General features: G+C 50.9%; 3 protein-coding genes across 3 annotated transcripts; all 3 read left to right on the forward strand.

Annotated features, from left to right (window-relative positions):
* The first annotated feature begins 1,962 nt into the window (after nt 1-1,962).
* On the forward strand, nt 1,963-8,666 carry LOC107325835 (keratin, type II cytoskeletal 4-like). The gene is made up of 9 exons (XM_015887036.3): nt 1,963-2,604; nt 3,791-4,005; nt 4,843-4,903; nt 5,144-5,239; nt 5,946-6,110; nt 6,417-6,542; nt 6,875-7,095; nt 7,466-7,494; nt 7,611-8,666. The coding sequence occupies exons 1-9, from the start codon at nt 2,053-2,055 to the stop codon at nt 7,994-7,996; spliced, it is 1,851 nt and encodes a 616-aa protein (XP_015742522.3). The 5' UTR covers nt 1,963-2,052; the 3' UTR covers nt 7,997-8,666.
* A 2,593-nt stretch (nt 8,667-11,259) lies between these two features.
* Nucleotides 11,260-16,996, forward strand: LOC107325816 (keratin, type II cytoskeletal cochleal-like). The gene is made up of 9 exons (XM_015887007.3): nt 11,260-12,281; nt 12,410-12,630; nt 13,113-13,173; nt 13,579-13,674; nt 13,790-13,954; nt 14,053-14,178; nt 14,537-14,757; nt 14,878-14,912; nt 15,144-16,996. Exons 1-9 carry the CDS (start codon nt 11,613-11,615, stop codon nt 15,593-15,595), a joined length of 2,046 nt encoding a protein of 681 aa, XP_015742493.2. The 5' UTR covers nt 11,260-11,612; the 3' UTR covers nt 15,596-16,996.
* Nucleotides 16,997-19,583: 2,587 nt separating this feature from the next.
* LOC107325817 (keratin, type II cytoskeletal 6A-like) lies at nt 19,584-24,979 on the forward strand. The gene is made up of 9 exons (XM_015887008.2): nt 19,584-20,672; nt 21,116-21,330; nt 22,382-22,442; nt 22,731-22,826; nt 23,034-23,198; nt 23,344-23,469; nt 23,573-23,793; nt 23,880-23,914; nt 24,020-24,979. Exons 1-9 carry the CDS (start codon nt 20,103-20,105, stop codon nt 24,340-24,342), a joined length of 1,812 nt encoding a protein of 603 aa, XP_015742494.2. The 5' UTR covers nt 19,584-20,102; the 3' UTR covers nt 24,343-24,979.
* Nucleotides 24,980-26,957: the final 1,978 nt, after the last annotated feature.

Here is a 26,957-nt window from a genome sequence, read left to right on the forward strand (position 1 = left end):
CTTGGGTCTTAGGGGAGCTACCAGGGCCTGGGGCATATTTCAGGCCAAGGACCTCAGGGGTTTCCTGACAAACCTGACCATCATTTGCTGCTTCAAAGCTTTGCTGAGTCCCTGCAGCCTGAAAACTACAGTTTCAACTTTAAAAGCAGCAGATCAGTGCCTCTCCACAGCTCCCCAGCCACCACCAGACCTCCACCATCCAGGACAAAGCTTGGAGAGAAGAAATGTGATTGCAATTCTTCCCTGCAGAAGGTGAAATGGCATGGGTGCACTCTTTGCTTTGAAGTTTATGTAACCAGAACTGGCTTTGTGACAGCTCAGCAGCTGTAAACCACAAGCACTGCCCTGAACTCTCTGATGTGCGGGGCTGGGCACCTGCAAGCATCCACCTCTCAGGGTTGGAGCATGGGCTTGGTGCTCTGAGTGCATGGGGAAACAGCAGGGAGGGGTTGCAGGGATGGTAGCTATGGGAGGAATGATGATGGTCCCATTTTCCTTGCTTTACAATCCTAAAATTGTGCAAGCATTGCACATGTGGTGCAACGGGGCCATGAGTGCTCTGTGCACTCCAGGTTGGACTTTAGACAACACACCCTGTTGTCCTTCACCTGGATGACCATGGGCAGAATAACATGGAGACCACAGAGCCCAAAAGCCCATCTGCTTTCTCCAGATATTACAGCCTTGTGCATGGAACTACACCTCATTAATCAACTTGCACCCTAATTTCTCATACCAATGTGGCTACAACAGAGCTACAACATTATTAAAATGGCATGGAATATCTCATGCCTCATTTCAACCCACTCTGAGTTCTGTAAAAAAGAATAGGAAGGACTCTAACTGGGGAGACACCACAAATATTCTAAATTACCATAATTCCTTTGCATTATTTTCTCATTCGAGACAATCCATTTGAAGTATACAACCCCATTGTCTAGGAATCCTCCCAGAACCAGGAAATTTTGCCCTAGCAAAGATGCAAAACCTTCTTCGGGCACGCAATGCAATCACTTGTGCTTCTGTGATTAGATTCCTTTGTTAAGGCAAAAAAAAAAAAAAAAAAGCAGCACTTTATTTGTTTCCAAGCAAATTCAAAACTCTTTTTAAGGATTTTAATTAAGAAGGCAAGGTGCTTTCTCATTAACAGATATCACTCGAATAATTCCACGTCCAATAGGTGTGTCACCAGGAATAAGAGGAAAAATGTTCACTCTGGCCAACATCGCTCAACCTGTCTGAAATGCTGCTCTTCATTGCTTTGTTGCATCTCCAGGTTTTCTCTGGTCCCATCACACCCAGAATAATGTCCATAAGTACTTTATTCAGCACAGAACACTCTTTTGAATGGGCACCTTGGCTTCTTGCCCATGAACCCCATCCCCGGAGCATCCCTCCATGACCAAACTCAACACAACCACACACCACCCCATTGCCTCCACCACCAACCCTGTGCTCTCCTCTTATCCCATTCAGCTTTAACCTGACCCAGCTGCAAGAGCCCAACTTGGAAAGCCATGGCCATGCAGTGAGGTGCAGAAATGCGTGTGCTGATGGAACCACCTCCTGCTCCATTGTCCATTGCTCAAGAACCAGCCCTGAGCTGCCCAGGGACCCTGGTGGGGCGTTCTGCAGAAGGTCCTGGGATGTAATTAAACACCGTGGTGAAACCGAACCGTAAACAAGCCATGAATAAAAACCCCTTGAATTATTTTGCTAAACTATAATTACACAATAAGGAAGCAGATTAATTAAGTAAAATATAAGTCCTGAAACTGAAGCTTGCAAGCAAAGCAGTTTATTTTAATTTCCACATTATTTCATATGAGATGGAAGTGTTTGCTGTGGGTTGGAAATGTTGGAAGCCATTCCTTGCTGCCAGGCAGACCAAACCCAGTGGATAAATTAAATTTTTGCATCTCAGGCACCTCCTGGAACGTATATAAGGAGCAGGGCTGTGCCTGGGAGCAGCCACAGGAGATCTCCTTGCACTCCTCTCTTGCTCCTCCACTTTCTTCCACCACCGCTGCTCCCGTCCCCGTGTGCCGCATCATGAGCCGGCAGTGCTATACCTCCAGCTCGCTGCTGGGTCGACGTGGCTTCTCTTCAGCCTCCGCTGTCTGCGGTCTGGGCAGAGCAGGCAGCAGCTCAGCCTCGGTGTGCCAACCTGCTGCACGGCGCTGCGGGTTGGGAGGCTTCAGCAGCAGGAGCGTCTGCGACCTGGGCCGCGGGCAGAGGATTTCCTTTGGTGGAAGCTGCCGTAGCGCGGCGTATGGTGCAGGCAGCGTGGGACGATGCGGCACTGCCTACGGCGGAGGTCGCTTCGGCGTGGGCACGGTGGTGGGGTTTGGTAACTGCGGAGGCTACGGGGGCCTGGGCAGCTACAGAGGCCTTGGGGATGGAGTGGCCATGGGCGGCTATGGCGGAGGCATCGGCATTGGGCTTGGAGGAGGTCGATCAGAAGGGATCCGTGGTGTGAGCATCCACCCGGAGCTCCTCAAGCCCCTCTGCGTGGGGGTGGACCCTGAGGAGTGCCAGGTGCGGACCCACGAGAAGGAGCAGATCAAGAACCTCAACAACCAGTTCGCCTGCTTCATTGACAAGGTGAGCCCCGCGGATAACGTGACACCAATGGCTCCTGGTGCAGGCACTGCTTGGATCCCAGCCCTTCTGCTGTGCCTCTTGATGGCCACCAGCCTGCTAAATGGCTCAGTTGGGGTCAGCAGCAAGCCAAAGCTTGTGGGACAAAGGAGGGAGATGATGAGATGACCTTGGAAGTCTTCTCCAACCTAGATGGTTCTACACCATGTGTGATTGGCAATTGCTCTCCTATCTCTACAAACACCAAAGAAACACCTTGGAGGTGCTCAAGACCATGGATGGGGCATGGGCATCTGATGGAGAAGTGGGACCAAGCCAGAGAAAGGGGTGGGGATGGGGGGGTTTTGAGGACCCTTCCAACCCAACCATCCTTTGGATCTATGATTCTATGGTATGGTTGGATCATTAAGGTCCCACCCTGCCCAAACTATTCTACAGTTCTATGACAGCTGTTTGTACACTTCGCCCTGCAGAGGGAGAAGGATGCAGGTCTAGGTAAAACGAGATAAACTTTAATTTCTCTGTCCAGTCTGTCGATGAAAGGATTTGGTGATTTCCTAAACAAACGTCATTTATCATTACCTTCTTAGCTAAGCCTAAGGGGCTTTCATTGCTGCTTAGGGGTGTGTTATGGAAAATGGTTTTTCAAATGACAGAGGATTCTTTACTCCATCCAAGCTCAGATTTCCCCGTGAGCTGTTCCGCAGCGGAGAAAAACAAACCCAATGTAAAGGAGCCACCCTACTTCCTCCCGCTGCAAAAATGACTTATTCATGATCCATAAAGGTTCCCAAGTACTTAGGAGAGCTCTTTAATCTAGAAGTGAAAGGCATGATAAGTACCCGTGGTTAGAGCTTCAATCAGATGCATTCAAATGAGCTCTTGTATGGAGCTTTCAGTACTGGGAGAGCTCGTTCCTGGAATGAGCTCGTCAAAGCAGGAAGGGATCTTTCCTCAGTATAAGTGTGCTTTGCTCAAACAGATCATTGGGTTCCACACGGAGCAAGCACACGGGTGTTGTTCAGCCCTGGGCTGGGAGATGATGCCCTTAGCACTCAGGCTGCTGAGAAATCAGCCCTTAACCACTTGCCTTTTAGTTTTGCTCTTACATCCTGCAAGCAGAGGAACCAAAATGACTTTGCTCGATATTAGAGAGACCGAGTGACTTTCTCATCTCTTCTTTCTGTAGGTCCGGCTGCTGGAGCAGCAAAACAAGGTGCTGACCACCAAGTGGGAGCTGCTGCAGCAGTACGTCCTGCCTGCATCCCGGCGCAACCTGGAGCCTGTCTTTGAGAATTTCATCTGCAACCTGAGGAAGCAGCTGGAGTGTGTGCTGGGGGAGCGAGAGAGGCTGGAGAATGAGGAGCGATGCCTGCGGGACCTGGTGCAGGAATACAAGTGCAAGTAAGCAGAGTGCAAAGGGGAGGTTAATGCATTGGTCGACGAGTCTAAACACTCGGGCACAGGGCAGGGGTCCTACTGCTGCACACCCAACACTTGCAGTATATCCATAGGAGGGGATGGGGAGCTCCTTCCCTCACCCTGATGCCATATCAAACTTCTCACATCACCAAACTCTGTGCCCCTGGTGCTGTCCCTTCCCTTCCCCTGGTGCTTTTTGATCTATGATGCAGATATTCTTTAATTGCTCCCTGTATGCTATGCTTAGCCATAACCAGGACGCTTGGTGGCTGGTTATGCACAGCCAGGATGAAAGAGTCTTCTCCAAAGATCTTACAGTTGTGCTCTCAGAAGTTTTCTCTCACTCGATGAGGTCAGACTCACCCTGTGAAAGTACTTCTCAGCCCCAATTACTTGGCCATTACGCACAGGCTCTGCTCTCATTGCAAATGGGAGTTTCATGGCTTGCTCAAGCTCCTGACCTCCCCTGGAGCATTTTGGCCACATTCTGCCCATGAACTCTCAGAACAGAGTCCTGGATGCTTCCAAAAAGCCTCGCAGGGTTAGGAGGAGCACACCAGGCCTTCAGCTTGGTGCAGAGTTTTGCACTCCTTGTGGTTTCACCTGACTTGCTGCCACCTCATAGTGGCCACCGATACTGCTGGCGTGGGCTATTTCAAAGTGCTGAACACAGCCAAGCAGGGGAGGAAAAATAACAACAAAGCAAAAGCCAAATAGGAGATACAAAGCAAACAGGGAGATGTCCTGGCATTAGCTATGCTGGGCTGTAGGGATGGGACCCCCAGCAATCAGCACCCCCCCCTCTGCTTTCCAATGCAGGTATGAAGATGAGATCAACAAGCGCACGGCAGCAGAGAATGAGTTCGTGGTGCTGAAGAAGGTGAGCAAAACCTGGGGGAGAAATGCAAAGCCACAGCACTGCCTGAGCAGGGGAAGCCCAACATAGAGGTGACCCAAGGAATGTGCAGAACCTCATCAGGTTTTAAGCACGGATAATGCAAACCCAGGTAGAGTCAGGGGTTGGCCACAGCGAGAGACCTGCAAATCTAAGAGAAAATAAGCCTGGGCACAGCCCTTGGTTCTTTTCCCTCTTTTCACCCAACACATGGTTTCTCTTCAGGACGTGGACTGCCTCTACCTGACCAAGGAAGAGCTGGAGGTGCGGGTGGGCCTCCTGCGGCAGCAGCTGGAGTTCCTCAAGTGCATCTATGCTGAGGTAAGAGCAGCTCACCCACTGCCCCAGGCTCTGAGAGCAAAACCAGCACAGGGAAAGGTGTCTTCTCCTAAAATCCTACAACCACAGGCAAATAAATCCCAGTCTCTACATACGCACCTGCTAAGGACACTGTTAGATGCTTTGGTTGCCTGCCACACAGCTGTCTGCAAAAGGGAGAGACCTTTTGCATGAAAAAAAGCCCCTCAAATTTGCATCCAAACCAGAGTCACTGAAAGTCCCCAATCTTGAAAACCCAGATTATTTTTAGCATTTCACTTATTCAGCTGCATATGCCAAAATCTTTTAATGGAAGTAATGCTTTCACCTAAAACGTAGCAAGTTCCTACCAAAACACACAGGGGATGCTTGGTGCTTGCTCTCCACCTTTCCTAACCTGCAGCCTGCAGGCATTGGGCCCAAAGCACTTACCCCAAGGGATGCACAGCCTGCTGGCACAGCTGCAATGCTGAGCTGCAATCAGCGAGTTGCTCCAGTTGGATTGCGTTGCTCCTTCAGGCAATCCCATATCGTGCCACCACAGCAAGTCCCAGCTGTTGGGAACAAGATCCCATATCCCAGTTGGGCACCCATAGGACAACTGTCCCTAGTTTTCCCCAAGGCTCCTTCTTCCCTCCAGACCCTTTAGTTGAGGTGCAGCCCTGGGGCTGGTGGGTGGAAGGGGAATGACCTGTGATGGATCTTGCAGGAGAGAGCACAGATGGACTGTCAGCTGTGTGACACTTCGGTCATTGTGCAAATGGACAACAGCCGGGACCTGGACATGGAAGGCATCATCAAAAGCGTGGAATGCTGCTATGAGGAGATTGCCCAGAAGAGCAAGGCTGAAGTGGAGGCTTTCTACCAGACCAGAGTGAGTACTGCATAAGTGGCAATGAAACCCTCCACCAACAAAACCCCAAGGAGCACTTCTGTCCTCAATAACACAGATCAAACCCACCCCTCGGTGTTCATGAGCTGTAGTTTGATAAAGAAAACTGTGCCATAAAGAAACCCAATCAACACAAAACCATAACTATTGCATGTGAAGAATCTCCCATAAAAAGCAGAATGTCACGATCTCCTCCTGCACATCCATCAGGAGATCCCAAAGTGTTCATAAGGTCCCATCTCAGAGCATTGCTGCAGCTCCAATGTGTTGTCCCCTTCCCATGCACAGCTTGAAGAGCTCCACAGCAGCCGGGGCAAGTTCTGCGATGACCTACGGAACAACCAGAGTGAGATTGCAGAGCTGAACCGGATGATACAGAAGCTGCAGTGTGAATCAGATAACGTGAAGAAACAGGTAGGTAAAGAGCTGAGTGCTGCATGGGAGGCAGTGTGCAAAGGAACCCCCAGCCCCAGCTCCAACCTGGATGTGTCACCATGCTTCTCTAGGTGGCAGATTTATTTCTACCTAGCAGAATCCAGTTGGTTTGGCTCTCCCAGAACTAATGGCAGCTGCATGTTTGCTACAGTGCAGACAACACATCCCTTCATCCCCCAATGCATGGCCACTGCAGATGCCCAATCAAAATCTAGGTTTCTCCAGCAGTTTCTAGCTGAGAAGCAAGGGGGGAAACCTGCAGCCCTGCTGAGCTCTGTGTTGCTGTCTCAGCCACCCGTTGCCATTTACAGATTGCAGCCCTGCAGACGGCCATCTGCGACGCTGAGCAGCGCGGTGACTGCGCCCTCAAAGATGCCAGGCAGAAGCTGGTGGACCTGCAGACGGCTCTGCAGCAGGCCAAGGACAAGATGGCATGTCTGCTGAGGGACTACCAGGAGCTGCTGAATGTCAAGCTGGCCCTGGACATTGAGATTGCGACCTACAGGACTCTGCTGGAAGGAGAAGAGAGCAGGTGGGTGCATGCACAGCTGCAGCTTGCAGACAAACCCAACAGGAGAGGAAGTGGGGAATGTTGGGTGGCTGCAGCTCCCCATGAGTGCAAAGAGGAGCACTGATACTTCCCACATCCCTGTGGGTACAAACAGGAGCATTGCTCCTTCCCATCTCCCCATGGGTGCATCCCCCCCCCCCCCTCAGTGCAGCTTCATCTCAGTGCTGCAGGACATACAGGGATGTGACATTTGGCCACCTGTGGGGTTTTGGGTCCAACCCGCAGTGGTTCAGTGGCCAATACAGACCACACCAGGGCACCAAGGATTTCTAAGACTGGGCAGCATCCCCTTAAAGCACATCTCTGAGACACTGCCTTTTGTTTTTTACAGGATATGCACTGGCAACCCGGTGAGCGTAGGTAAGCCAACCAAGCGAGCCCCACTGTAAGCCTATAATCCCCTTCATTCCCTTTTACACTGCACACAACCTACCTGGGTGCTGCTCAGCACTGACCAGACCCTTCTTTTCCTACAGCCGTGGTCAGCGGCGGTGGCACGGTCGGTGAGTGCCGATCCTTATCTGGAATCGGTGGCAAATGCTCCGTGAAGACCGGAGGCAGCTCAGGGCTGGGAGGGGTGGTCTCATCCTTTGGGGTCAGCGGTGCTGGATTCAGTGCTCGCAGCGTGGACTGCGTCCCTAGGGTTGGGGGTGGCTTTGGGGCCCGGAGCGCAGCCAGCTGCGTGGGTCGCGAGGTGCTGCCCGGTGCTGATGGGCTGCAATGTGCAGCTGGAGTGGGAAACATAGTGTGTGCTGGAGTGGAGCAGTGCAGCCCTGGGGCTGTCATCATCCCAGGTCCTGGGGTGTGTGGAGGGGGCAGTCGATACAGCACGGCCGTGCGTGTGGTCAGAACGAGCCGGTAGGTGATGAAACATCACGTCGTGTTGAGAAAAGAACCAGCATTTCTGCAGTAAAACAGTATTCCCCTTCCTTCTAACAGCTGAATCACACGAGCATGCATTGCACACGCAGTGAGGTCGGTAGCTCTGCCAAAAACAAGGTGGTTTTTTGAATGGTCACCACCCACCTTCTCTCTCATAGTGGTCAGTGGACCCCCCTCCTCCCCCACGTCTCAGCCAGGCAAGATTTGCATTTCAGTCTGCTGCCTTCACGGCTCTTCCTGCTCAGCCCCTTTTCTGAGGGATTTCCTGTCCCTCAGACAGCAATTGCAAAAGAACACCAAAATTTGCTCATCAGAAAGAGAAGCCACTTCTTACAGTGCCCCAGATGAAGCCGCATCTGTTATTTAGCTCCTTTAATGACACCTGAAAATCCAATTTTTCCTGTTTATGAGAGGGTTGGTAATGGTTATGTAAATGGGCCCAAGTTGCTACACCAGGTTAGGTAGAGCAGATTTTAATTACACGCCGACGAGCACCTTATATTTCTGTAGTTAAATGCATGCGTTGTTTTTCCTGTGTGTGTACCAGATAGACAGATTTAATGCTTTTAATGTGTAAGTGAACAGTTGATTACCCTTCGCTTACTCCAGACTTTCAGCTGTACCTTCAATAAACTACATGCATTATTCAAGCTGTGCTCCACAGGTTTCATTTCCCTCCCAACATTAACAAAGCAGTGATGTATTCTCAGACCTGAACCTCCAAACGGGTTGAGTTTGTAGTTTGCAAGGCTTTAACTGAGTCGTTAGATGCTGTCTGCTCTCCTTCCCCATTCACTTTTGCATAGCTCTGTTCCATCAGAGGTGAGTGAATGCACAGCATCACCTGGGAAGCTGGGATCTCACACGCTGCAGGCAGAACACAAAGCAGGCAGGCCCTTGTTTAAGGCAATTAATGAGACCCAGCTCAGGGAGCAGCAAAAGAAATATATCCCACACCCCACCCCTGAAACCCTCTCGCAAGAGCAGGTTAATTTCTAAATGAAACAGATGTCTGTCTTTGCAAAACAGCATCAGTGGTGTCCTCAAGCACCACACCTTTAAAGCTTAAAGCCTGCACCAGGGTCTGCAGGATGCACAGGGAGGGACGAGCCCTCACTGCCCTTTTAGGCAGCTTAGATTGGGTGAGATCAGGCTCCTCATCCTTTTGCTCTGTGCTGGGCTCCTGTTCACAAGGCAGCATAGCCATGGAAGGTCCCCACAGCTCAGCTGGATGCTGGACAAATCAGCCATCACCATTGACCCCTTTTCCCCCCCACTCTCCTGGGCACCCCCAGGACATCTCCACTTTGAGTTTCCCTTTGGAGAAACCCATTCGGAAGCAGCTCAGGGTGCAGGCAGGTTTATTTACCCCTGTAATGCAAACTGAGGAGGAGTGAGAGTTGCAATTTATTTCCCACTCCACTTCCTTGGCTTCACTGCTGACTCATGACTTGTCTGCCCCATCCTTCCTGCATCTCGCTCCACAGCTGGGGAAATAAAACCATCCAGGCTTGGTTTGCCCATAGTTTCTACCATGGGCAGCCACAACTGCTCCCTGGGGTACCAAAGCATCCCAGCATCTCTCACATTAATGGGTGAAAACCTTCCACCACCCTGACCTTCTCAACCCCAAGTATTGCAAAACCCATTGTTTCTGCTGCCTTCCTGAAGATGTTCAAGCAAAACAGAAGGAATAAAGGCCAAGAGTCCAGGCTTGGGATTTTTGGGGCTATTTTGGGGCTAAATCTTGTTGGATGGCACCCTAGATGTGAAACTTTGTTGGAGCTGATCTGAAGGGACAGATGTGAAATGCCACATCGGGGTGTGGAACCCACAACCAACAAGAAATGGGGCATCTCCTCCAGCCCTTGCATTGCTCACATGCCTTGCAGACAGTGGGCTTCAGGGAGAAGAGTGTGGGAGCCCCAGCTGACAATTCCCTCTTTCTTCTGGCGGCCGCACCCTTAATGCCATTATATTCATTCAGCTCTAATATCTGATCCGAACCTGTTTGTCAGCTTCAGGACAATCAGCCTTCAGTGGGGTCAAGCCAGTATGAAGACAGTCTCGTTTTCCCATCATATTGAGGCTTTGAATTTTATGCAAATAATGAAGGCAATGGGTGCCTGTGGATCTCAGTAGTATCCCAAGTAGCTTCAGCCCAATGAGCAACCCAGAGCTCTCCAGCCCAGGAATTTCAATGGGAAATTCAATGTGAACAACCAACTCCCTTGGTCTGAGCCCAACCGGCTGCATTTCTCCAGGGATAATTGCAGATGTGGTCTCATATATGCAGCAGAACAACAAGCACCTGCTTAATTTCTCTTCCAGTGGGACTTCAGCTCATGCATTCACAGCTCTGTAGTGCTGGGGCACATGAGCATATTGCAGAGGGCATGTGGAGTCCTGCCTTGCAAATGCACAGGCAGATGTTTAAGAGCCAGTCATGCACACAGCACGGTCTATCCACCAGAGCAAGAAGCTGAAAACCAAAATACGAAGAAGAAAATATTGTGAACACCCTAAAAACTGAGAGGCCAAAAGTGCCACCCAACCCCACTGGCTTTGCTTATTTTCTTTCCCAAGGACTTCAGAAAGTAAAACAACCAGAATTTGTGGGAGGAATTTTTTGCTTTTGGCAACATTTTGAATGGAAAGGTTCAAAGATCTTTCAAAGGAGAAAGCCAGAAACTCAAGACTGATCGCTCCGAGTGCTGAGCATGCAAATAGCACAGGTCCACAAACTGGGGCAAAATAGTGTCTCAGAAAATTTGCCTCTTTTGTTGGTATGTTTTTAGGTGTTGAGGTGGAAATGCATCACAGCAACATCCCCTGTAGGCTGGGAATGGTGCAGTGCTGGGTGCATGGAGCCCTGAAAACCTGCCACAGATCAAATGCCTGACATGAAATAGCCACAATGTGAGATGACACCGAAATGCAGCATCTCAAAGGCAAATGGATGGGTTGGATCTCTCTGTGCTTGGGTCTGGATCAGCTCAGGTTGGGTCTTTGCCTGACAAGTGTGAACAAATGCAACAGGAGAACTCAGAGCCCTGAGGAGGTGTCAGCCTTCATGAACATCACCCCCTTCATGCAGCAAAGTCCCATGCACTATTTCCATTCAGCTTTGTTCATTTTAATCTCGCTGCCTTTCACTTGAGTTGCTTTGGAGGAATCTTTACTAAGCTCTTCTATTGCACCTCAAATAGGGCAGGGGCACCTGGGTAGATATTTCTCTTCATCCTTTTTGGTTTATTTTGCTTTGTAGGGATGAAATAAAACAAGGCATCTGTGCAAGCATGCTTTGCACTAAAGGTTGAGTGATTCTTGCCAGAAATCAGTTAGGTAATGCTTCTAGCTGAGCAGCTTCACGCTGGCTCCAACAGGTGTGTTTGGGTGCAATCAGTTTAACAAGTTTCAATCAGACAGCTCGCTGCCTGGCACGTCAAAACCATGAAGGTTCTGAGTTGATCTCTGGACTTCCATGCAACCAAGCCCAGATCCTCAGGGGGATAAAAAGGGCCTCCCAATTCTCACTCCCAGCACTGAGCTGCCCACATTCAGATTGCTGCTCCTTGTCGTGACCTCTTGCTGCCATGAGCCGGCAGGCGTACAGCACCAGGGCTGGGGGTGGAGGGAGGTCGTACAGCGCTGCTTCAGCCATCGTTCCTGGGGGTAGCAGGGCTGGCTTCAGCTCAGTGTCGGTGGCACGGTCTGGAGGAGGTGGTGGTGGCTTTGGAAGGCTCCTTGGAGGAGGAGGTGGTGGCGGTGGTGGAGGTTTTGGCAGCAGGAGCCTCTACAGCCTCGGTGGTTCCAAAAGGATTTCCTTTGGTGTTGGAAGCAGCTTCCGAAGTGCTTTTGGAGGTGGTGGATCTGGCCTGGGAGGTGGCAGCGGTGGTGGCTTTGGTCTTGGTGGTGGTGGAGGTGGTGGTGGGCTTGGATTTGGTCTTGGTGGTGGTGGAGGTGGTGGTGGCCTTGGACTTGGTCTTGGTGGTGGTGGTGGCTATGGCTTTGGTGGAGGTCCTGGTGGGCTTGGCTTTGGTGGAGCAGGAGGCATGGGGGGACTTGGAGGGCTGGGTGGTGGCAGGGGTCCCGTGGGGTTTGGTGGCCCACCTGGCATGGGCACCATCCAAGAAGTGACAGTCAACCAGAGCCTACTGGCACCCCTCAACCTGGAGATCGACCCCAACATTCAGCAGGTGCGCAAGGAGGAGAGGGAGCAGATCAAGAGCCTCAACAACAAGTTTGCTTCCTTCATTGACAAGGTGAGGTGTCATCAAGTGCCGTGGAACTAGTTTGGGATTTACTTGGTCTGTGCTGTGCACCAGTCTCAGTTACTGACTCTTGGCCATCAGCATGTATCTTCTGCTAACTCCTTCTTCCCAATGCCCAGGTTCGCTTCCTGGAGCAGCAAAACAAGGTTCTCGAGACCAAATGGACACTCCTGCAGGACCAGGGTCAGAAAAACAGCACAGGCAAGAACAACCTGGACCCACTCTTTGAGGCTTACATCAATAACCTGAAGCGGCAGCTGGCCAACCTGCTGAGCGAGAGAGGACGCATGGACGGGGAGCTGAAGAACATGCAAGACCTTGTTGAGGATTTCAAGAACAAGTGAGTGCCTGTTCAGTGGCACATCCCGGCAGCCTGGGGTGAAATGTGATGCAAATAGTTCAGCTTAGCATTAGGCAGTAGGATTAGTCTCACTTAGAACTAGTTTTCTCAAGGACAAACATCTAGCCTGAGATATTCATCAAACTTTCTATGAGAAACGGGGGGAAAAAGGGCTTTAGTCCATAATGTGGCATCGGATGAACCTCCCTGTAATGCATGGCTCTCACACAGTGCCTCTCCCTGCAAAGCCCCTGCCACCTTGCATGGCAGAAGAGTGCTCCAGCAACATTCCTCCAAGCAGAAAATGCAGGTTCCGCCAGGACATGGCAATTTGTGATGAAACTTGCAAAGGAAAATCATCTAAACCTGCTTTATGTAAAATGTCACGCTTGACCCAAATCATCTTGCAGTTTCACTTGCACAGCTGCTCTGCTTATCAAGGTGTGACCCAGCACAGCTTTCCCTTTACTTTATCCCTGTAGGTATGAAGAGGAAATCAACCGACGCACAGCAGCAGAGAATGAATTTGTGGTGCTGAAGAAGGTGGGTGAGATGAGTTGTATGGATGCTGAGCCATCCCCATGAAGTGCACACAGTGGGAGCCCTAACAGAAGGGAGATCTCACAGAGATACACCCTCATCCTTTAAATTAGTGCTATGGTTTTAGGGGAAAGGAATGAAGGGATCTGAAGGAGGATGGAAGTAAAGTCTTGACACCAAACTAAGCATTTATGCTTGCTTGAGCAGAATAGACCATATAGATATAAAGATGTTGAGTAGTGATGGGAACTGCATGTCCTAAGGCCAAATGGGCTGCATGCTGTCCTTATCCTCTAGCAAGGCTACACCCAGCACTTCTCTTGGCCAAGAGATGTCCCCATGGTGGCCTTCCAAGAGCTTGTGCTGATAACAGGTGCTGCAGATGTCCCTATGGCTGCTCTCTTCCAGGATGTGGATGCTGCTTACATGAATAAGGTGGAGCTGGAGGCCAAGGTGGATGCTCTGACGGATGAGCTCAACTTCCTCCGAGCCCTCTACGAGGCGGTACAGACACCCTCCTCCCCTGACTCTGCCCTGCCATCACCCCCCGGCACTGACTGTCACTTCAGGTGACATTTTGAAGGTAAGTGCAGCTGGGTCCCTACATGCTTCCCCACAGGAGCTGGCTCAGCTCAGTGCACAAGCATCTGACACCGCTGTCATCCTGTCCATGGATAACAACCGGGACCTGGACCTCAGCAGCATCATAGCTGAGGTCAAATCACAGTATGAGGACATTGCCAACCGCAGCCGGGCTGAGGCGGAGGCTTGGTACCAAACCAAGGTGAGCACACTTGTAGGTGTATCTATGGGAAGAATATGTGTGAGTCTGTCTAAGTCACTGGGCAGCTCTGAATGCTTCCTCTTCCTTCTGAACACCAGTATGAAGAGCTGCAGGCCACGGCTGGGAAGCATGGAGATGATCTGCGCAACACAAAGGGGGAGATCTCTGAGCTCAACCGGCTCATCCAGAGGATCCGAGCAGAGATAGAGAACACAAGGAACCAGGTAGGAATGGCAAAAGAGACCCATTCTGGGGTCCCTAAGCATTGCAGCACTGCCACCATTTGCTGAACAGAGACATCAGCAGCCACAGAGTGTGATGTACCTGGAAATGGGTATCACTGTGTCATGCATCAAACCAGGCTGGCATTGCAACTCCAGGACCATCAGATATGGCTGAATGACCTGTCCCATCCCCAGCCATGGACTGGTGCCACTTCCCCTTCCATCAGTGGCCCAGGGACCCATCCATGGCCTTATGCCTCAAGGGATGGGACACCCACAGCCTCTCCAGGAATTGTGTTGCCTGACTCTTACCCAAAGAGAAAAGCAGCAGCCAGGATTCCCTGTTGTCCCCTTGCAGTGTGCCACCCTGCAAACAGCCATCGGAGATGCTGAGGAGCGTGGGGAGCTGGCTCTCAAGGATGCTAAGGCAAAGATGATGGAGCTGGAGGATGCCCTACAGAAAGCCAAAGCTGACATGGCCCGGCAGCTACGCGAGTACCAGGAGCTGATGAATGTAAAGCTGGCCCTGGACATTGAGATTGCGACCTACAGGAAGCTGCTGGAGGGCGAGGAGAGCAGGTGGGAACAGAATTCCTGCAGAAATAAATAGCAAATGTCACTTCTCTGCTCTGAGCTTGTTGGTCCCCCCGCCTGCATCTGCATTTTGCACTAATGTCCCCTTTATTTGCCCTCCAACAGGCTGAGCGGAGAAGGACTCAACCCCATCAGCTACTGTAAGTACCACAGTGCACATCTTCCTTAGGTCCAATGAGAGTAAAGCTTTAGGAAAAGAGAGTTTTTACCCAACTGCTCCATATAAGACATTCAGAACTTATTGGAGTCCTTAGTGACTTGGGGACATTGGGTTCAGGCCCTATGGGTCCAAGCCTTGATGATGGTGCTTTCTGGAACCAGCCAGCACCAGAACAGATGTCCAACATTCTGGCTGTTTTTTTTCCTTGCAGCAGTGATCAGCTCCAGCTCTGGCACAACTGGTGGAGGAGGAGGATTTGGTGGACTGAGCCTAAGTGGAGGTGGAGGTGGAAGTGGATATGGTCTTGGAGGAGGAGGTGGAAGTGGATACGGTCTTGGAGGAGGAGGTGGAAGTGGATACGGTCTTGGAGGAGGTGGTGGAAGTGGATACGGTCTTGGAGGAGGAGGTGGAGGCTACAGCTTTGGAAGTGGAGGAGGACTTGGACTTGGAGGTGGAGGTGGTCTTGGAGGTGGGTATGGAGGTGGTAGTGGGCTCGGGCTTGGAGGAGGCAGCATTGGAAGTGGGCTGAGTTCTGCAGGAGGGAATTTCAGCTCTGGGAGTGCAAAAGGCACCAATCCAGGTGTGAAAATCGTCTCCAAAACCTCCTCCAGCAAAAAGAGCATAAAGAGCCAAAGCCTGAAGAATGCCTCACAGCCTGAGTAAAGTGATGCTGCCAGCCCCCCCCAGACCCCCAAAGCCATCACTGCTGCATCGCTCCCATACCGCTCCTGCACCCACCACCTCTCTGCTGTAGTTCTTAAGCATTTGGGTTCCACCTCAGGAAAGCAGCAAGCACAGGCTAACCGGATCTCTCCAAGCACCAAAATGGGTTTCAAAGGAAAACACAGGTCTATGAGATTTTTGGAATGGGGAATTTTTAGTTTTGGTTTTGTTTTGTTTTTTGTTTTAATGAGGGTGAGCAGCCTGTAATTGCAGCCAGCTGATGGCCCTCAGCAGCACAGATCAAATAGCAGCTCAGACGCAATAACTGGGTTTTGAACTCGGTTTTGCATTCACTGTTCTGGCCTGCAGAAGCCCAGGGACGGGCTGGGAACATGGCTTCCATCCAGGCTGCTTCACTCTCACTGCTGGAACAAATCAAACTCATCCCTTCAAGTCAAGTAACTCATCTTCACACATCTCCATACATCTGTGAGGGGTTTTTTTCTGCTATGTAGAAACACTCTGGGAGGCTGCTGAAAGATCCCAGGCAGTGGTTTGCAAGCTCAGCACCCCTCTTAAGACACCTCTTCCAATGGCAGCACACAACCAACATGAGGAGACACTTCTCAATCATTGAGTTCAATGGAAAATATCCCTCTTCTCCCCACCTGTGGCTGAACTTTAAAAAACGCATCACTTCCAGCTGTGCTGAGCAACCACACAACATCTGGAGAGCTCCCTGAGATGCCCACAGAACCCTGAACCACTCTCACCTATGTCTTTTCTTTTCCCAAATGGACTTTTGCCCCATAGCAACACCTTGTGGGTGCGTTTGGTCACCCCTGATGGATCCCAAGCAGGTGGGAAAGGGCACGTTCCCTAAATTAGCAGGTTTTTTTTGGGGGGGTTGTTTTAAAAAATAAGCAGGGCAGAGAGGTTTTCAGAAGATCCGTGTTTGCAGTTACATTGGGTTGTTGTTGTCTTGCTTCATGCTGGGTTTTGTGGGAATGGCTTAAAACGTGCTGAAATCACCCCAACACCCAAACCTCATTGACTTTCCCCCATGGTGTCAGCAGCAATAATCAAGGTAAATGTCTGCTGAGATGAAAATGCCCTGCAAAAACCCACACAGAGGGCCACGTCCATGCTGCTCCAGGGGGACCTCATCCGCTCCATGGAGTATGCATTTCTGGGCCAAAAGAGACCCAGTTGGGTAAAAAATGCAGTCAGATCTCAGCCCAACTGCGGCTATTGGGAGCAGGTGCCAAAGGTGCCCCCTTTCTCATGGGATCTGCCCCTGTAGTGCTCCACTCTGCCTTGATTTTGGTGAAAATATCGACTAACAGAGAAATTTGCAGCTTCTTATACTTCAACGGTAGTAAAACAATGCTGTGTTTCCCTTCCTCTCACTTTTGGGAATGTGTCCAATAAAACAACTGTAATTTATTTGTTCCCGTGTGCTTTTCTTCTCAAAGCAGAACCAGCAGAATGAGCCTGCAGAACAATGAATGGGGGGAGGATTTTGTTTCACTTGAGGGAAAAGGTATCAAAACTCTGACAAGGAAAATACAATGAAATGCTTGAAATCAGGCTGTCAGAAAGTGAATCGAGATGTGGGGAAAGAGGAGGAAAAGGGACAAATAATATCAGTCACTATTTATTTCTTGGATCATTAGGATAAACCCAAAAGCTTTTCTTCTAGAAAAGAGGATTTGGGGCAGCTCTAAAAGCTCAGGATAAAGTGAAAACAGGAGAAATAAAGGTCATGCAGTGTTTAATGTTGGCTTTCTCAAGGGACATAGAGTGCAGGGCGCTGGGGGAGGATGGTTTCGGTGATGGAGCGGAGCAGCCTATGAGGGCTGCAGGTTTGGTGATTGCAAAAGGGGAAGGAGAAAGAAATAAGAAGAGAAAGCAAAAAAACCCTCAGTCAAACCCTCACACCTTATTGCATTTCAAAGGGCCAGACGCTTCGCTCTGCCCTCACTATCCCCAGGGCAGGAGAGTGGAGGAAAACCTCACTGGGATCCTGGAGGCACCGAGCGGTGGAAGCACCACCCAGAAATCAAAGGAGCTGCAGTGAAAGAGACCAAAATCTGGAGGAAAATCCCCTCTCCTCGGCCCCCACGTGGGATGGTGTTGGGGGTAAAGAGGCCAAAAATGAAGGAAGGTTAAAAATAAATGGTGAATCATCTCAGGTTGTGCGCCCTGTGCTAAGGCTGAACTGCAGAGCTTGGTAGGTGTTAATGCAGCTAAGGATGATCTAACCTGAGCTCACCTTACATTGGGAGTGTCTTTTATGCCCAAGAGAATTTAAAATATAAATAAAAGAATTAAAAAAAAAAAGAAGAAAAATAAAGAAGAGAGATTAAAAATAAAGGAGGAAAAAACAGATAGGACCCAAAAGAAAGGTGGGGATGCCCAAAGGGGGCAAACACAGCAGCCCTGGGCAGCTACAGAGAGAGCAAGGAGTGAGACATGGCAAGAATCCTCCTCAGGTTCTGTGCCTAACCCATCGCTCGCTCACTGAGCCCTTTGTAATGTTCCACTTAATTACCACTGTCTGCAGCAACAGGCTTTCCTAGAAGAGCTGGGAGGTAATGAGTGCCTTACCATCAAGCCTTTTTCTCTTTGTGTTAATTACAACACTGAGCTTGGTTCCCAGGTGTGACTTTGCATAGCTCTGGGAGCCAAAGGCATGCACCCCGCACTGCTGCTTGGCCCCTGTCCATGGCTCCATCTGCAGCCATGGATCCATCCATCAGGAACCCAACCTCTCTGCACACATGCTGTTCTCCCAGCACCATTTATTTCACGTCAATAACCACAGCAGCATTCCTGGAATTGGAGTTAGGATTGGGTCCTGCTGTCGTTGTGCATCGCTGTGAAACAGGAGCTCCTTCAGCTTCGGGATAGGTGGGTGTGGGGGTAGTTTTCATGCCAAAATATGGTGTTTCCAGTGCCTCCACTCCTGAGCTGAGAGCACCCCCTCGCTACAGCCTGGCCCCACTCCTGCTCACCCCAGTGAGCTCCGTGCCCATGACTCACATCGTTGGCATCACGCAACGGACGGCACGGATGAGGGTTGGGAACGCATTTAGGATCGCAATAAGGAAATAATAAAACGAAATGAAATAAAACAAAACGAAATAAATAAATAAACAAACAAACAAACCCTTCTTGCTCAGGTTCTTTCAAGTTCCCAGACAGAGCAAACGGCAGCTGGAAACACATCAACAGAAACAAGCCATGAGATGCCGCAGATACCCCCGAGCGACTCATTCTGGATTAAGTTCCGTACTTATTGCTCACGTAGCCAATATTTTAAAGTCTCTTTGATTCAGTTTTATCTCTCTGCCGTGCGTTGTTGGCTTATCTGGCACACGGATGGCAGCTGGGCTGGGTCTGCCTTGCAGATGGGTTTGGGTGGGTGGGTAGGGGATGTGCAACGCATCCTATTGGGGGCATAAGAAGAGGTCCCATCCACTGCTCCTGCACCACCCCAAAGCCCCACTGCAGGGAGGGTTCACCTGAGCTCAGGATCAAGGAGAAAACCATCCAAGATGATCTCAGCAGAGCGAGGGAGGGGATGGGAGGGAGATGGGGGAGAAAGGGGTGAGTTCCCCCTATTGAGCACAGTGACACAGAGGGTTTGAAGGTGAATGTGGGGGTTGTGATAGAAAACAGCTTCCTAGGGCTCAAAACAAGTCCCCAGCAGCTCTGTAGTATCTCCTTTGGTAGGGTCAGTGCACTACTTAATGCAGTTTCACATTGTTTAGGAAAGGCGAGTCCTTTGCTGTCTTTGAAAGCTACGACAATAGATTTCTCTGTTCCTCCTGCAATGGAGAGAGACGAGTTTTTGCTAAAACAACCAGCAGACCCCTCCCACTCAGCCCCTGATCCCTCCGAGCTCTTTACCAACAGGAGCCACAAGTATTGTGCTGGGAGAGATCCCCCTCCACCCCTCCTCCTTAACCCCCCCAGCTCCCCTGCACAAAACCCAGCCAGTCCTGGGGACATCAGCCCCTATATTTTTTGCATTCAATGTGCTCAACCCCAACTTTCCCCCCCAATTCAGTGCAGGGAAGCAGAAAAGCTTGCTCCAACGAGTGAGCTTTGGCATAAGGAACAGCATCTCCTGGGGCTCTGGGAGCTTCGTGCCGGGTCCTGCTCGTGCCGATCCCGTCCAGTTCTCCATTGGTGACTCAGGGCTCTGGGGGCGGGGGGAGCTCCCTCGCTCCGTTACTTTCTTGCCTGCAAACAATGCATTTTTCAGCGCCTCGACGTAGCTTAGGTGTGTTTGACAAGGCAAGTTGCTGCAAGGCACGTCAAGTTCTGAATCCCCGTGCCAAGTTTTCCAAGCAGATAAAAGAGGAGGCTCCCAGGCTCTCCCATCACAGGGGTTTCTGTCTCCGTTGCCCTCTGCTGCTTTCCTGCTGCTCAGCTGCTCTCACCAGCTCTTTCCCCCCCCCCCACACTCCTGATCTTTGCGTTTCCAACTGCACGAACCATGAGCCGGATCTCATACAGATCTTCCACCGGAGGGGGCGTGAGGGGCTTTAGCTCGGGTTCTGCTATTGTGGGAGGCGGCGGTGGGACACGGAGCAGCTTCAGCTCCGTCTCTGTCTCCAGAGTTGGAGGAGGAAGAGCTGGAGGAGGAGGAGGCTTCGGAGCCGGAGGAGGCTTCGGCAGCAGAAGTCTCTATAACATGGGAGGAAGCAAAAGAATCTCCCTCGGCGGAGGGCTGCGGAGCGGAGCTGGAGCTGGATACGGCTTTGGTGGAGGAGCCGGCTTTGGTCTGGGCTTTGGTGGAGGAGCAGGCTCTGCTTTGGGCTTAGGAGGAGCTGGTGGCGGTGGTGGTTATGGGATGGGATTTGGGATGGGTGGTTCTGGATTTGGTGGTCGTGGTGGCCCCGGGTTCCCTGTTTGCCCACCCGGTGGTATCCATGAAGTGACTGTCAACCAGAGCCTGCTGGCACCGCTCAAACTGGACATCGACCCCGAGATCCAGAAGGTGCGGACACAGGAGAGGGAGCAGATCAAGACCCTCAACAACAAATTCGCCTCCTTCATCGACAAGGTGAGAGCTGGGTCTCAGCCCGGGCACATTCTCTTTTGCCTCAGGAAAGAACAGCAGCAGCTTTCTTGGGATTCAGGGCTTGCCTGAACTAATCCATGAACTAAGACTTCCAGAGCCTCATTTTGCTGACATAACAAATCCCCCCTTTGCCGGAATAAACTGCCCTGGCACTGCATGGATCTTCCATGGGTTGTAAAGGGGCAAAGCTCCTCCACAAGACACCACCAGTTTAAGCTATTAAGGAGGGTTGAGCATCCAGTGCAGGGAGAAACACATAGAATTGCAAGCACAAGATGCTTGGTAGCTTGATAGCACTTGAAAATTCACCCTAAGCTGCTCGTGCTGCTTTGGAGAATTCAGAGCCTTGAATTGCTGTGGGGAAGTCCTCATTCCATGCTCTTCTTCTCCTTCTGGTGGGTTTCAGCCATGTTTTGTTTCCCCAGGTGAGGTTCCTGGAGCAGCAGAACAAAGTGCTGGAGACCAAATGGAGCCTCCTGCAAGAGCAGGGCCACACGGTCACCAGGAAGTCCTTGGAGCCCCTCTTTGAGAGCTACATCAACAACCTGAGGAGGCAGCTGGACAGTCTGATGGGGGAGAGGGGACGGCTGGACTCGGAGCTGAGGAGCATGCAAGACATGGTGGAGGACTTCAAGAACAAGTAAGAGATAGAGCTCTGTAGGTCAACAGACGTTGAAATTGATTTCAGAGGAGCTGGGCTCTAAGAACATTTAGGTGCTTTTTTTAAGGCGGGGCAGTTTGTTTTCCATTGGTGAGAACAAACTCTCCTTCATGCAACGAGATCTGGCCAACCTTAAGTTGGAGTAAAACACCCTGAAGGACGGAGACGTGGTAATATTAGAGAGCTGAGCTTGTGAATAGTCAGATTTTGGGGTTAGATCTGGCAGGATGGGCTGACACAAAGCAGCTCTTGGTATGTTGTCCTTGGGTGCATTTCAGGTCTTGGTATGAGTTAGAGCTTTCTGGAAGTGCCAGCTAATCCAACAAAGAGTATTGTCTGGATCTCGGAGCTACTGCCTGGGCAAGAGAACATGTTTTATTTCAAGTCTGGAGCCGGTTCCCCACCCGCTGGTTCATTTTGACCTTGCCTGCTGTCCACCCAAGCTCCAGCTGCAGGGAAATGCTCAGCAGCATTAGCTGCAGGACTGGCACAAACCTGCCTTTCAAAGCCAGGTCTTTGCCACAACAGCCCACATGCTTTGTCGGCTTTCTAGCTAAGCCCTGCCCTGATTATCTGATGAGAGGATGTTGCTCAGAGCCATAAAAATTTCCCCATAGACGTAATCTGAGGCTTACTTAATGATCTGCCCTTGCACAACCGTGGTTAAAGAATCACAGCCTTCTCTTTTTTAGTAAATTAAATGGTGGGTTATTCAGAGCCATTAGTATTATTATAACATCAAATATCCAACAGTCGCATTGCTGGGTATTGCAGTCCAGCATCACTGAAAGCCTTTGCAAAGCATCTTTGCTTTGCACAAAGTCTCTACACAGCCCTGCATGAGCTTGGCTCTAAGGGCAGCAGTTGGATTCTTTTGGTTTCAGCCAGGACTTTTCACACATGGAGTCCTTGCAGGTTCAGCCCCAGTGCTCATTTGCTCTGCATTGGCTCTATAAAGAAGTGGGAGTGCAGGATGAATCTGCTCTGTGGGTCTCTTTGCTGCTACCCAAAGCCTTTCCTATCTCTGCAGGTATGAGGATGAGATCAACCGGCGCACGGGCGCAGAGAACGAGTTCGTGGTGCTCAAGAAGGTGAGCAAAGAGGGAGCAAGGGAAGGGGGAATGGAATAAAAGGGTTGAGTCCAAGCAGAGCTGCTGGGAGATGGGGTCCTGCGGCATCACAGCAGGATCAGGCATTGGAATACAGCATTAGCACAACCAGACATGGGTAATGGACTGATTACTGCTCCAGATACCCACAGCAAGGCTGCAGTTCTGACCCATCACACCTCCCTGAATCCGAGCTTCGCCCTCTGTCCAAAAAAAGGACATCCCTTTGCTGTGGGTTTTCACCTGAAGCTTCTCTTTGCTTTGCTTTAGGATGTGGACGGTGCTTACATGAACAAAGTGGAGCTGCAGGCCAAAGCAGACGGGCTGGCAGATGAGATCAACTTCCTGAGGGCTCTGTATGAAGCGGTGAGCAGTCGGTTCCCTGCACAGCATCCCCTGCAGCTCCGTGCCCACAAACCTTGTCCCCAAGTGCCACATCTCCACATTTCTTTAACACCTCCCTGTGCCAATAGAGAGAAATGCAAGGAATGGCATCTCTTGGGAGCTCTGAAGCCATCTTATGGCTGCAGAAAGCAGACAATCACCTCAATTCTTTTCTATCATCTTCTGCAGGAGTTGTCCCAGATGCAGCAGCAAGTGTCTGACACCTCCGTGGTGCTTTCCATGGACAACAACCGCAGCCTGGACCTCAACAGCATCATCGCAGAGGTGAAGGCACAGTATGAGGACATTGCCAACCGCAGCCGGGCTGAGGCAGAGGCTTGGTACCAGAACAAGGTGGGTAACTGGGACCGCAGCTGCTGCATCGTATTAGCTGAAGCAAGGTGCTCACAGGTCCCTTTCAGCCTGCACCCAGACTTGGTACACACCATTCCCAGCCCCATGGTCCCTCATCGCTGCTTTTCTCCTTTCTGCCTACCAGTATGAAGAGCTGCAGGTCTCAGCTGGGCGCCACGGGGATGACCTCAGGAACACCAAGATGGAGATCTCAGAGATCAACAGGATGGTGCAGCGGCTGCGCAATGAGATTGAGAGCGTGAAGAAACAGGTAAGGGGGATGCTCCTGGTTTTGGGCAGGGATGGAAGCCCATGTCCTGTATTGGCATTGGGGTAGCCCAAGTTAAACAGCTGTCTGCTTCCCTCTGTTTTAGTGTGCCAGCCTCCAAGCGGCCATTGCTGAGGCAGAGGAACGTGGGGAGATGGCCCTGAAAGATGCCAAATCCAAACTGGCCGAACTGGAGGATGCCCTGCAGAAAGCCAAGGCAGACCTGGCCCGGCAGCTGCGTGAGTACCAGGAGCTGATGAATGTCAAGCTGGCCCTGGACATTGAGATTGCCACCTACAGGAAGCTGCTGGAGGGCGAGGAGAGCAGGTGAGTGCAGAATCCCTGCTGTGAGATGCTCCCAGGTACCTCTGCATCTTGCCTTCATTACCTCCTCCTTTCCCTTTCCCCACCAGGCTCGCTGGAGAGGGTGTTGGAGCCGTGAGTGTCTGTAAGTATCTCCCCCTCTCCCACTCCTGTTTGGTGGAATTGGTCCCCCCACTCCGGGGACCTGCAAGACTCTGAGTTGGGGTGACCCATCCCTGTTTCCTTGCAGCTGTAGTGAGCAGCTCCAGCGGGATGGGCTACGGCGGTGGCATGGGAGGAGGTCTCGGCATGGGTGGAGGCCTCGGCATGGGCAGTGGTCTCGGCATGGGCAGCGGTCTCGGCATGGGCAGTGGTCTCAGCATGGGAGGAGGAGGCAGCTACACCATGAGCAGCAGCGTCGGCGGTGGAGGATTCGGGGGTGGAAGTGGAAGCTACAGCTACGGTGGAGGCAGCAACTTCAGCTCCAGCAGCAGCCGAGGGGTCAGCTCCAGCACAGGGGGCAGCGTGAGGATCGTTTCCAAGACCACCACCAGCAAAAAGACCATCAGATAAGGATGGTTCCAGCATACGGCGTGTTTCCTGCCTTCCAAAAGCAACGTGCTGCCTTACCAATCAGTGCTGTACATAACTGCGCTGCGCCCTCTCCTCCCTCCGTCCTTCACCAGCATCTCTCAGGGTATTGGGGGGAGACCAGGACCCCACCGTGAGAATCTGGAGCACCTTTGAGCAAAGCACAGGTTGTAGCAAGTCACCAATGGGGCCTTGGGAGCTGGCATGATCCCCAACACCAGCCCTCCTTCAGTCCTCCCCACGAGGTCATGCATTTAAAGCAAAGCATTTTAAAGCACTTTGCTGAACAGGGGGGAGGCCACATGTATTCATTTCATTCACTACACAGCTATGGGGACAGCCCTGTGAAACCTCAGCCCCATGTCCTCGGCAAGGACTGGAGCCCCAAGAGGCTCTGCAAGGCCCTGTTCACATCACGTTACAACCTCCAACCTTTCAGCTGCAATTAAAAGATTTTTTCCAGCCCTTTCTATTCTCTCAGGAACCCAGGGGAAATGTTACTGCTTTTCTGTGTACAAGAATTGCCACTGATCTCCACCTTCTTGCCCCCATGGCTATAACCTCTTCATTTCCTACCATACTGTATTGTCCAATAAAGAGCATCTGTCATTTTTAAAAACTGCTGTTTTTTTTTGGCTTTATTCTCTGCTGGGAAATGGTTTGGAGACAAGAAGGCTCTATGGAAGTAGATATCACTGCAGCCTTCCAGTACTTACATGGAGCTTGTAAAAAGAAGAGCAACTTTATGCAGTGGCAGGTAGTGATAGGACAAGGGGGAATGGCTTTAAATTAAAAGATAGGAGATCTGGGTGAGATGTGGGGAGGATATTCTTTACCCAGAGGTGGTGAGGATGTGGCACTGATGCCTGGAGAAGTGTGGGCACCCCATCCCCAGAGGAGCTCATGGCCGTGGATGGGGCCCTGGGTGTCTGATGGGGGTGGGATCAGCCCATAGAGGGAGGACTTTGGTGTTACTTCCAACTCCAAAGGCTTGGCCGAGATCCTTGAGTCAGTATAGGCATGGCATGCAGTGAACCTTATAGCAGAGGAGTGGTGGGACAGAATCCCACCACTTAATGGGCACCAATCTGGGTAACAGCAGTGATGGGTGTGAACTGGGAACCCAGCAAAAACCTCTGAGAGCTGCAGCATGAAGGAAGGGAGCAGAGAAGGGCCCACAGCCCTTTTAGGGGTAGCCCTAAGGGTGAACATCCCACTCCTTCCCAGTATCCACCCACCATCCCACATCCCCTACCAGCTCCAACCATGGGTACCCCAAAGGAGGGAGAGGAGGAGGAGCATCCCCAAAAAGCCAGAGGTGTGCAGGCACCTGACACCCCAACCTGCTGTCTCCAGTAGGTGGGGACCCAGAGCAAGGGAAAGGCACAGAGCTGGCTGTCAGGCTGGAAGCCTTGGTCCTACCAGGCAGGGTCCCCTCCAGACAAAGTTTTTACCAGAGAAAATTATTATTATTTTTTTTAATTCACAAATGTGGCCTGGAAATGAAGCAAGACACAAAATGGCTTCAGGGAAGGTGACAGAGAATTCAGTAAACCCAGCAGAGGAACAATATTCCTGCTACCATTCATGAGGATCACTGAACTGTTTAGAGAGCAAAACCCTGCTCGAAGACACCTTCAGATGCACTTCCCAGACCATGTGGATAATACTTGTTGATTTTACCTGCTCAGAGAATAGTGTTTGTTTTAACTGGGAGAAATTAAACTTTGCACAAGCATTGCAAGAAACCCTGAGCTGGAAAGGGCGCTGGTGCAGGATGGAGCCCAGTGCCACGTGCAGGCTTAGAGCTAACCTGAAATCATAAGGTATCCAGTAAATTCACTTTCACTGCAGCTTTACAATGAGAGAAGATTCACCCTAAGGCCATGAGAAAGGAGATTACAGAATCATGTAATCATAGGGTGGTTGGATTGGAAGGGTGCTTATAGACTGTAGGACCGTAGGATGGTTGGGTTGGAAGGGTCCTTACAGACCATAGGATGGTTGGGTTTGAAGGGTCCTTACAGACCATAGAACCATAGGATGGTTGAGTTGGAAGGAACCTTTATGATCATAGAACCATGGAATCACAGCATGGCTTGGATTAGAAGGGTCACAGCACTATTCAGGGCATTAAAGGTGCTCAGAAGGTGCTAAAGAACAATTTGGGGGTATTTAGGATTATTTGGGTAACTCCATGCAAGCAACTGTGTGAACACAGAGCAGGATAATGACTTATACCCACTCAAGGTTAGAGGCTCTTTTGGGATGCAACAAACCATGGGCTGAAATGAGACCTCCCCGATCTGCAACAACAGCAATAATAAAAGCAAAATTATTCCAAAAGCCTGAGCTGCACCGGTGTCTCTGCACTAACACAAAAACCAATTATCTGGAGAAAGCTGGTCACACCTACACTTCAAAGTCCTGCAACTACTTCCAGCTGACTGGCCTCCAGATACTGCTGGGAACAAGCTCAAAGGATTGCAACGCCCAGCACGGGGCAACACCTATGGGAACGCTCTGGAGCAGCTCATCCCAATTCATTCCTTGGGGAAATGAGATTCAGGGAGGTGAATCCCAGCTCCCTCTCTGCT

Source organism: Coturnix japonica, unplaced genomic scaffold, assembly GCF_054131305.1.
Source record: "Coturnix japonica strain WE unplaced genomic scaffold, WE-NBRP24 Scf080, whole genome shotgun sequence".
NCBI classification, from domain to species: Eukaryota; Metazoa; Chordata; class Aves; order Galliformes; family Phasianidae; genus Coturnix; species Coturnix japonica.

Bases quoted from the DNA above. Each gene is read 5' to 3' on its own strand.
- LOC107325835 (XM_015887036.3), top strand. From the start codon at position 2,053: ATGAGCCGGCAGTGCTATACCTCCAGCTCGCTGCTGGGTCGACGTGGC. The intron at 2,605-3,790 runs GTGAGCCCCGCG...TTCTTTCTGTAG, and splicing joins TCGCCTGCTTCATTGACAAG to GTCCGGCTGCTGGAGCAGCA. The intron at 6,111-6,416 runs GTGAGTACTGCA...TCCCATGCACAG, and splicing joins AGGCTTTCTACCAGACCAGA to CTTGAAGAGCTCCACAGCAG.
- LOC107325816 (XM_015887007.3), top strand. From the start codon at position 11,613: ATGAGCCGGCAGGCGTACAGCACCAGGGCTGGGGGTGGAGGGAGGTCG. The intron at 12,631-13,112 runs GTGAGTGCCTGT...TTATCCCTGTAG, and splicing joins GTTGAGGATTTCAAGAACAA to GTATGAAGAGGAAATCAACC. The intron at 14,913-15,143 runs GTAAGTACCACA...TTTTCCTTGCAG, and splicing joins ACTCAACCCCATCAGCTACT to CAGTGATCAGCTCCAGCTCT.
- LOC107325817 (XM_015887008.2), top strand. From the start codon at position 20,103: ATGAGCCGGATCTCATACAGATCTTCCACCGGAGGGGGCGTGAGGGGC. The intron at 22,827-23,033 runs GTGAGCAGTCGG...CATCTTCTGCAG, and splicing joins TGAGGGCTCTGTATGAAGCG to GAGTTGTCCCAGATGCAGCA. The intron at 23,470-23,572 runs GTAAGGGGGATG...CCTCTGTTTTAG, and splicing joins TTGAGAGCGTGAAGAAACAG to TGTGCCAGCCTCCAAGCGGC.